Source organism: Colobus angolensis, unplaced genomic scaffold (genome assembly GCF_000951035.1).
Source record: "Colobus angolensis palliatus isolate OR3802 unplaced genomic scaffold, Cang.pa_1.0 Scaffold67, whole genome shotgun sequence".
Taxonomy (NCBI): Eukaryota; Metazoa; Chordata; class Mammalia; order Primates; family Cercopithecidae; genus Colobus; species Colobus angolensis.
This window is the reverse complement of record NW_012120376.1, coordinates 4,670,470-4,681,168: the sequence shown is the minus strand read 5'-3', so window position 1 is coordinate 4,681,168 and position 10,699 is coordinate 4,670,470. Positions and strand designations below refer to the sequence as shown.

Genomic DNA, 10,699 nt, shown 5'->3' with positions numbered 1-10,699 from the left:
ACAGCCATTTTAGCTATAGACATGTGCAATAAACCACTCGCTTGCTGTAAGAAAAGGGATAGCAAAAGTGAAACTACTTGAATAAGCATAAGGCGTTGGACCATGTAAACCATCATTATAAATAAAGAATCATGAATTGAGCAGTGATTTATGGAATGGTAGTTGTACTATATTACACTAGATTATAACAACAAATCTTTTTTTGTTCATAGACTTAGAAATAAATTAATGTACCTTAAATCTCTGTAGCTCCTTCTCGTTTACAATTGTGCTTCCATATGCACAATCTGATTTCAATCTGTATTACAACAATCCTGGGAGGTAGAAAGAATGGTCATTTTTGTTCGCACTTTAATGGGCTAAATATAATTCCCATCAGTTTGAGACGTGGTAATGTGAACTAATTAAGCCTAAGGTGTGTTGAAAATAATAAAAATTGTTATTGTATAAATGGGGCTTGGCATCAAATTGACACATTTTATTAAATATAATGTGCAAAATATAATGAAGTAATTTCTATTTAAAAAACGGTACAAGGCAGGTATTATTTAAAATGCTTTAGTAACTCATTTTCAATAAAAAGAAATCTGGCATTATAAAAATACATAAAATAATCATGATTTATAGCATTAATTTATGTAAGATACTTTTTTGCATAAAACAAAGTTATAAAATAGTTTAGAAAGGTATTCTTATATGAGCATCATTCCCAGTATAAAAATTTTCACAACTTTTTGTAATTTTGGTTCATCTGTATAAATAAAGCATTTTTATCCTTTTAAAATTCATAACTCCATTTAAAAAACATAAGATTCTCTCTCTTTTAAATAAAAGTTCACTTGAGGTAGTATGTTAAGCTTTTCCTTTGGTCTCATTCAGTCTATGTGTCCAAGTCATACGACTGAAAATTTGGAGTCCTGTAGTTCTCTAAAGTCTGTTTAAAGGTACAAATGTGATTTTCTTCCTGAAAATCTGTCCTTTCTTTCCCATCTTCCTCTGACCCAGAGTCCAAGTCTGGGGAAGAATGAGCTTTCAAATAGAAGGCTCTTGGCTGACAATCTGATGGCTGTCCAAAGTTTGAATAGGCATCTAGGTGAGGTCTCCTGAGAGCTTTTCCAAATGTACCTGAAAGAAAGAAACACCTTGAGCACAGGGGTCCCTTTGCTAGCATGTGAATCAATAAAACCCATTGCAAATGAAGAAACATCTTACCCCATGAATACGAGTGTTTTCTACAAGTCCACATTGTGGCACTCATACATTTACATCTGTGTTACAGACAGATCACTTCTAGAATGGAGCAAAAGACATTTGCCCTCCCTCATATTTACATCCACTGAACAAATGCATCTATTATTTATCATTTCTCGTGACCTGCAGTGATGTTAATGGTTATGCAATAAAGCTCCCCAATATAAGTTTCCCCATATCCTAGCTGAGAGCCCATCAATTTCGGTGAAGGGTGCGTTGGACAGTAACATCCAAGTTAATTGGAGCTAAATATACAAATTTTCTTTCAAAATAACCTATGTCCTGCCCTTTCTTCATTAACTGTAGCAAAATATTACTCAATTGAATCCAATTCTTGCCTCAGTCATACAAAGCATATTATTTTAATTTTTTCCAAAAAGGAATACAAATAATTACACTGTGATAAAACATAACATTTCGTGGAAGTTGGGTAAAATATTTGAAAATTCTCCCTTTTTTTATTGTCAACATGGCAAGTTGTGGCTGATTTTCCCATCTCTCCGTTCAGTGAAAAGATGACCTCAGCTCTTCCATCCTATTATCCCCATGCATCAGACGAAAAAATTCACAAGCTAATCTCAGTGCCAGCCAGCATCTAACACCACCGATTTGGACCTTAAGGCTGGTTTTCTTTGCCAAAGGTAGTCCAGCTTGTCAGACTAACAGTTGTTGCTAGGTAGGATGCTGTTTTCCACCCTTTGACTGCGGGTTCAGTTGGAAGCCACCAGACATACTAAACCACAATCATGCAGAGAACACAACTCCACCCCAAAGGCCGTGGGAGCCCAAAACCACTTTTTCCACATGGCTGACAAGCTGAGCTCCTAAGTCCCCCCCAAACCCTTGTCTTGGAGTAGATGCCACACACAGTGCTACCCAGAAAGCTCCTGAGGCTTAGTTATAGATTAAACACATCATCAAGTAAAATCCCACCTCTGACTTTGCTTTTAGAGGCATTTACACGACCTAGTCGGATGTCATGGCAGCCTCATTCAAGAAACCATTTTTTACCAGTTTGACATTCAAGGCCCTCATTGCTCTCTCACACACGACTTGGAGTACGGATCCTCAGACGAGGTACCTGATAACTTAATAAACTTACCCATGAAAGAATTACTCGAGGCAACCAACGCTGGCTCTGGATTTGTGCTAAAATCTAAAGAGGACTTGTTTGGACACAGACTTTTCATTCCGGGTCCTTCATTTTGAGAGTAACTAGTGTTAAGTAGCTTCCTCACATGTGAGGGCCATGCTATATCACTGAAGCTCCGTTCGCAGGATTCTTCTGAAGGATGAGAACATGGGTAGCACTCCTTTTTCCTTATGTACCTGGGTTCATAGTGGTCCATTAAAGCTGTTCTTGGATCAGGACTGCAACCTTTTTAATTTGGGGGTAATAACAGAAGGAGATTATGGTTAGCACATCTAGAAGTCTCTAAGAAACAGACCTGTACTCAGGCAAGAAAACTACCTACCTGTATGATACGTTTCAAAAGGATCTGAGCCATACAGATTTCCCTTCAAGTACACAGGGCCTGTAGATCCCAAAAAGGGACAAAGGAACGGGTCTGTGGCAGCTTCCACGTCAGCTTCACTGCTGTTGTCAATATGGCAGGTCCCTTTGAAACAAAAGTCTTAGTCACTGATCCAGTTATTCAAGTGCCATTCTCCCCAGTTTTGGCATTTTCCATATTTATAGATGAAAGTTTGACTAGAACATCACATAGACCAAAAAATTGCAAAAATTTACAGTGGGGTTTTAAAACTTTTATTAGAGGACCTGATTAGTCACTGTGCTAGGTGTGTCGGCCTTATTGCTCACTTGGTTTCTAAGGCAAACTGATGTATGCGGATCCTGCAGCCAAGGCAGCCATGGCCTGAACCACATACCATCAGCACTGCCCCCTTCTAACAAAAGGTCCCAGATGACCAGAACCAGGATTGGCACTTGGCCAATGACCTCTTAATGCCCATCTCAAAGATAAGCTCAGCTAAACATATCATCTCATGGGTATTTGAACCAAACAACACAGAAATGATATGCCATTTACTGCTGGACACAGCAGGTGAAGAATAAGTGATATCAGGATTAGAGATGTTACGATGAGGCATGTGTCTGGGAAGCAGAAACTGGGCAGTCAGAGGTGGTGGGCTGAGAGAAAAGCAAATACGTAGAATGTGACGTAGTAATGCTGTTAGCCCACAGCTGCTCTGGGAGCAGCCTCATCTCCAGCCCCAGCATCTAGGCAGCCTGGCATTATTATGCCCCAGTTCTGTCCCTTTAGGTTTTCCTTAAGTGTCTTTTCAGTTAACCCCATTATAGTTTAATGAGCTTTGCCACTAAATGGGTCTAACCAGAATACTCACTTCTATGCTCAGATCCTCTAACTCTATGCTATCTGTGGCTTGCCAAGCACTTTTAATTTATCTCATCTCTGACGAAACTGTGAAATTGAAAACAAATATACTTCTTTCCCAACTATAATGTCTATCACAGAGCAGCATATAATAAATACTTATGGGAAAAGTTGGTCATATATTTTAGAATAACATAGATGGCTTCCACTTGCTGAGCCCTTAATACGTGCGTAGCACCACATAGTTTTCCATTTTCATTTCATTTGCACAAGTACCTCACCAGAAAGTACTCCACATGCCCCAAAGTACATGGAGTAAGTAGTAGGAGTCGGTCTTGTACAAAATCTGTGCTCTTGTATTATGCTGTCTCCATTATTATTCTCGAAACCATGCAGCACTGAAAGCAAGGGTCAGAATTAGACTTCTCAAAGAGGCTGGGCGCGATGGCTCATGCCTGTAATCCCAGCACTTTGGGAGGCTGAGGTGGGCAGATCACCTGAGGTCAGGAGTTCAAGATTAGCCTGGCCCACATGGCAAAACCCCGTCTCTACTAAAAATACAAAAACAAAAGAGAGCATCAGCCAGGCATGGTGGCACATGGCTATAGTCCCAGTTACTTGGGAAGCTGAGGCAGAAGAATCTCTTGAACCCTTGAGGTGGAGGTTGCAGTGAGCCGAGACCACGTCACTGTACTCCAACCTGGGTGACAGAGTGAGACTTCATCTCAAAATAAATAAATAAAAATAAATTAACAAAAAATAGACTTCTCAAAAGAAAATAATGTAAACCATTTGACTGTTAAGCCCATTCATGTAACCAGTTAATATCATTTAAGGAAGGAGAAGATTCAGGGCCAAAGAACATTTATAACGTAAAGGATATACGAACATCCTTTACACATGGAATAATTACATTTTTCTAAACCCACTAGTCTGTTTGTATTGTTAGAAATAAAAATTTATTTTTTTTCCTAGTATTTAAGAGAATGGTATAGAACTATACAATTTCAACTTTGCTAGTGATCTTGGGCCTGGTCCTAAATGTCAATGTTATCAATGTCTTGTGAGAATGAATATCGTATCTGAATCTTCCACCATATGACTTCAAAACAATTACAGCCCACGTTCATTTTAAACACTTACCACTACTGTCATGTTGTGGTAAGAAAAATCCAGCACCCGAAGATGTGACAAACTGGTGGTGGCTTCCACTTTCTGAAGACACGTACCCATCCTGCCTGTCAGCTAACGTTCCCTGAGATGACAAATAACTAGGAATATCTGCTGGCAAGTTGGTCTCATCTGTAATAAAACAGCAGCATTTTATTAACCAAGAATGATCGTAACTTTCCCATAGGCATCCCAGGGGAATGACATAGACTATTTTGGCTTCTGTGTACATCAAATTAGGGGGGATCTACTGTGGCAAAACCATCTCGATTGTTCAGTATTCTGGAATGGCAAGTTAGGACTTTGCTGCTCCGGGAAGTGTAAGCTGACTCTCTATTTTATCACCCGTTGGATGCACCTCCCAAATTTCAAAACAACAAATGTTTAAAAAGATTTTTTAAAAGGCTTAAGAATTTTCATGGGACAGTATTTAAGCTTTCGAGTTAAGCTTGATTATTGCCATATTCTTTGCTTAGTATTATTAATCAATATCTGACTCTGCACATACTAATCAAGTCACAGCCCCTCTTCCACTAATAAAATCCAACCTAAGTACATGCACACACACACACAACAAGACACGCAACTACTGCAGAAAGTAAACCTCATCATCAAAGGGCTGTTCCTGGTTCTCCATCACTATCTTTTGAAGGAGTTAGAAATACTTTAGTCAGTGACTTGGATTTTATCTCACTGCCACAGGATATTCTGATGTCATTTTAACAAAAAGTATTAATCTTTAAACATCAGCTTTATTTGGGGCTGGAGTGTTATTTTTAGCGAACCATATTTCTGCAGCTTGAAAAAAATGAGTCACCCTTCTGAGATGAACTCAGACTGCAAGACACACGTTCTAGAAGTATTTGCAGAACCACAAATACACACGACTCCCGTGACCTGTGCCAAGCTTCTGTTTACACACCTGTGTTGGTAATGCTGCAATCTTCATTCCTCCGCCTTGTGTGGTATATGATGACCACCCACACGAGCGACGTGCCCACCACACAGCAAACCACGGCTATGATCACGACACCCACAGTGGCCCATCCGTCATCATCTAACGATGGGGCAGTCATCTGAGGGGAGTCGCAGGTCGGAGTGGGGATCACACTGAGGCGCACGTTTCCTCTCTCAGTGCCAAGGGTATTAGACATCTCACATGTGTATTTCCCAGCATCACTGACATCTGAGTCCACGATAATCAGAAGCTGATTGCCTGCTGCAAAAAAGTGCCTCTCGGTTACCATCAAAGGGCTATCATCTTTGGTCCAGTTCAATTTGGGGGGAGGGCTTCCTCCAGCAATGCACTGTAGGACGGCCGTTTCTCCCTTGGTTACCGTTCGGTCCAACAGAGGCCGCAAAAATGATGGCGTTTCTGAAATAACAAGTTATGCTTTTAATTTCCCAAATAAAATTTAGTTTCCATATCATAAAATGTAGCATTTATTCAAATTGCAACCTAAAATTTTATTCTCCCACAACTTACTGGACAGGCTTTTTTAAGAGCCTAAACATATACAACATCCAGTATTTCACTATTCTGCTATCATTAACTCATAACACCGGTTAAGCATAATATCTACTATTTTTAAAATCTCAACTTCCCTCACTTTTGCAAAAGTCGGGAAGCTGGTGGTGGCAGGGAGAGTGGAAAACAAAACCTCTTTTAAAAATAGAAAGTATAAAAATAATTTCAAGCACAAGGCTATGTTGATAAATAAGAAAAATCAGAATGCTTAAGTTTTTTAAGTGAAACTTTTTAGGGCCGGATGCCCAGGCCTATATTGAAACTCTGACAATAATTTACTTTTATTATTTAGTATCTTAATAGGTTACTTTAATTAGCTCTTTCAAAGACACATGAATAATAATTGTGTTTACATTTTTTAAAAGCATTTGGTTAGGTAAAAGATGAAAAAAACTTCCAGAGAGGTATGGTAGGCTGAGAGAAAAGAGTAACGCCTTCCCAATTTGTTCCTACATTTTTTAAATATGTTCTTTATGGTGTTAAGACTACCAATATAGGCTGGGCGCGGTGGCTCATGTCTGTAATTCCAGCACTTTGGGAGGCTGAGGCGGGCGGATCATGAGGTCAGGAGATTGAGACCATATTGATTAACACAGTGAAACCCTGCCTCTACTAACAATGCAAAAAAAAATTAGCCTGGTGTGGTGGCGGGCGCCTGTAGTACCAGCTACTTGAGAGGCTGAGGCAGGAGAATGGCGTGAACCCAGGAGGCGGAGCTTGCAGTGAGCCGAGATTGTGCCACTGTACTCTAGCCTGGGCAACAGGGCGAGACTCCGTCTCAAAAAAAAAAAAAAAAAAAAAAAAAAAGACTACCAATACAGACAGCACAGTGGGAAAATTAGAGGAGGGTGATCTCCCCTAAAAGGTAAAGCATCACAAATTTTCCTTGGCCCCGCTCTTCAGGATGGAGGGGACAGGGATTCACCTTAGTGGCCAGACTTGAGGCTGTCATGCAATCTCTGACTTCAAAGTGTTCAAGAGGCCATTTGCATTAATACTTCCTAGGAAAAGGCAATGCCCCATAGATCTTCATCTCTTATTCTCACAACTTCTGGTAGTTAGCGACCTTGGATGAGCCAGTATCTTCAAGACTGATTTATACTACAGAATCTTAACAAATTCACCCACCTAGGACAGTCAGAGTTGCATTTGCAGAAATACTTCCCGCACTGTTCTGAGCTGTGCAGCTGTATACCCCAATGTCCTCTATCTTCACATCCACGATAAAGAACACGTCATCCTCGGGCATCACATGCATGCGTCTCTCCCGTGCAGCTGGGAAGTCTGTGCCCCCATCCTTCTGCCAGGCTATCTGGGGGGCTGGGTGCCCCACAGCTGCACACTCCAAGCGTGCCATGGCCCCAGCTCGGATGGTGAGGTCCATGGGGGTCTTGGTGAATGAGGGAAGCACTGAAATCAGAGAAACAACACAGGCATTAGCTCAATGGAGTCTTAGAGATTCACTTGCATTCCTTTTCATTTATTATTTTTGTTTGTTTGATACTTACAGATTGTCCCTGACATAGATTGGGCAGGGGTTAATTCCAATTTCAAGTCAAGGAAACTAAAGTTGAGATGGAAAGATTAAAAGCCCGCTCAAGGTTACAGATACAGAAACAATGAAGTCAGGATAAAACACAGGTCATCTGATTCTCAGAATGAAGATCTTCCTGCTATTTTCTGCCGCTTTTTAGTTTCCTCAGTAATGAACTGTGAGATCTTGGGCATATCAATTAATCTCTTTGTACCCTGACCATTCACTTCATCTATTTTTTTTAAGTCCCTCCTGGTAGCTCTAACATTCTGTGACTTTTGATACATGCTTTGTCCTGCAATTTAAACTCTAAAGTGTTCTATGTGCCAGGTCACAGCCATCATTTGCTGAGTGAACGCATTAATGAATCATATTCAAAATCTTCTACCATGGCAGATACAGACAGTTAAATGATAAAGTGGCAAGCATCCTACTGTAAAACTGTATACCTACCACACAAAGCAAACAAGAATAGACTTCCATTAACAGTGGCTAACAGTGCATTTACTAAGCACTACACCTTGTAGCCATTTTGCTATATCCTTTACACACATTATTTCACTGAATGAGCATAATGCCTCCAGGGGGCAGGTCCTATTATCCCTAATTAAAAGATGTGGAACTGGAGGCAGAGACGTGAAGTAAACTGCTGAAAATCACGCAGGAGTGGCAGGATTCACACACAGATCTCTGAATGAAAGGCACTGTGCGTCCAGCATGACGCTTTGCAGCCTTCCAGATCAGTATACTGCACTGTAAACTCTCAAAGAACAAAACATGGCCAGGCACAGTGGCTCACGCCTGTAATCCCAGCCAGCAGTTTGGGAGGCCGAGGTGGGCAGATCACGAGGTCAGGAATTCGAGACCAGCCTGACCAACATAGTGAAACCCCGTCTCTACTAAACATACAAAAAATTAGCCAGGCATGGTGGCACAGGCCTGTAATCCCAGCTATTCAGGAGGCTGAGGCAGGAGAATTCCTTGAATCTGGGAGGTGGAGGCTGCAGTGAGCTGAGATTGCAACACTGCACTCCAGCCTAGGCGGCAGTGCAAGACTCCGACTCAAAAAAAAAAAAAAAAGAAAAAGGAAACAAAAGAGCAAAACGCGTCTGGTCCATCTCTGTGTTACTCACCACACTGAGTACGGTGTCATCTTCAACATAATTGCAGGTTTAGATACAAATAACCAAGAATCTTAATTTGGTGGAATGAAAGGTAGGGAAAGGAAGAGTCAGGTGGGGAACTGTGAGAAGAAAAGACAGGGTTAAGATTAAGAGAGAAAAATAGGTGCTTTCTATTTCTAAAAGGTATCTTTAAATGCTAAAGGAAAAGTCAGATCACATACTATTTACTGTAAGCTTGGCTTTGACAGAGTAGGATGAACCAAAGTGATTGGAGATGACACACTGGTATTTCCCCTCACTGGCAAATTCCACCTCGCGCAGCCGAAGGATGGTGGTATACTCCATCACCTCGCCGCCTTGGGCCCGGAGGTGTGCATAATTTTCCATTTCGGCATCATGCAGTAGTTCATTGTCTTTTTTCCAAGCAAAAGTCATTGGGGAATCACTGCTGCTGGCAGCTGAGCAGATGAAACTCAAATTGGAACCTTTTATTGCCGACTGTGTTTCTGGCTGCACCGTGATCTGGGGTTTGGGAAAATCATCTGTTCAAAATGGAGAGGAGGAGACAAAACAATGTTAAGGCTCAAGAGTCCAAATACTACTCAAATCTGAACACCAAGAAATGCAAAAACAGCGGCCTAGGTTTTACCCTTTGTGTATGTTTTCCGGATGGACTAGCAGTCCCCGTGTTGAAATGAGAGTTTATAAAGTAACTCATTCATCTCGAATACAGATGGAGATCTATTTATCAATCACTATTACCTGAGAAAAGACTGTTATTTTGGGGCTATCAGAAAACCCACAGTTTATTCCTGATCCCTGATGCTTTGTATAAGTACAAGAAGAAAGCAGTTTAAAAACTTACAGGCTCATGGATCATTTCTGAATGCTACTACTATCACGAAACTGCAATTGTTCCCATGTTCTGCCCAGATAAGGAGCAGCAAGATTAAGAAATCAAACATCAATCACGATTACTCAACAAAGACAGCCATTAACACTCCATTTACCAAAACAGAACCACTATTAAAAAGCAGCACTTTAAGTAGATCCAAAAAAAAAGCTGATAGCAAAAGAAAAAGCATCTCTAAAACAAACTGTAAGACACTGGCTTCGGCCTGGAGCTTTGAGCGGCCAATCATGCTGCTGTGCTACCCTGTCCAAGCTACATTATAATTACAGCTAAGCGACTCTTTCATTCTAAACGGTTATTTTTAGTTCTCTGTTACTTTTTGGAAAAGTTACCTTTTTGAACTTCAGTTTCTCAGTGATGATGACGTAAACTCAGAAGGAAACATCTGAGATCTACCAAAGTGCACTATTTGGGTGCTACTACTATTTGAAAAACTTTTTATGTGTGCTGAGTGGGTTATCGGGGATGCTTTGATAACTCCAATGCTGCTACTTTTCAATGTCTGCATACTGTAATCGAGGTGGTTTCTTTTCTGTATTATTCTGAAATTCTCATCTAATAAATCGATGTTCAGATTCACAAGGAAGTGAAAAAACTATGGACACTATAGATGTGTTTCAAAGTAATAGGGGGATCAGATCTTGGGACGAAAAAACTATGAAATAAGGACCATGGGAAAGGAGCAGTTCAGGCCCTTACAGATGAATGCCAAAAGCTTATTCAGTTCCAAAAGCTACATCAGAGGTTTTATTTCCAGAAACTACTGGCACTGCTTAATGCTGCAACCTAAAAATATATATCGTGGACAAAGCAGTTTTAAGT

At 40.6% G+C, this 10,699-nt stretch overlaps 1 protein-coding gene across 1 annotated transcript in view; it reads right to left on the bottom strand.

Annotated features, from left to right (window-relative positions):
* Nucleotides 1-457: 457 nt before the first annotated feature.
* The window catches only part of LRIG3 (leucine-rich repeats and immunoglobulin-like domains 3), a 46,065-nt gene continuing 35,823 nt past the window's right edge, over nucleotides 458-10,699 (bottom strand). The window contains exons 13-19 of the mRNA XM_011925973.1: nucleotides 9,186-9,506; nucleotides 7,435-7,716; nucleotides 5,701-6,153; nucleotides 4,752-4,910; nucleotides 2,727-2,870; nucleotides 2,354-2,629; nucleotides 458-1,125 (exon numbers count right to left, since the gene is read on the bottom strand). Of these exons, the coding sequence (XP_011781363.1) occupies nucleotides 881-1,125; nucleotides 2,354-2,629; nucleotides 2,727-2,870; nucleotides 4,752-4,910; nucleotides 5,701-6,153; nucleotides 7,435-7,716; nucleotides 9,186-9,506 (1,880 nt within the window). The 3' untranslated portion in view covers nucleotides 458-880. The remainder of the gene's footprint in view (nucleotides 1,126-2,353; nucleotides 2,630-2,726; nucleotides 2,871-4,751; nucleotides 4,911-5,700; nucleotides 6,154-7,434; nucleotides 7,717-9,185; nucleotides 9,507-10,699) is intronic.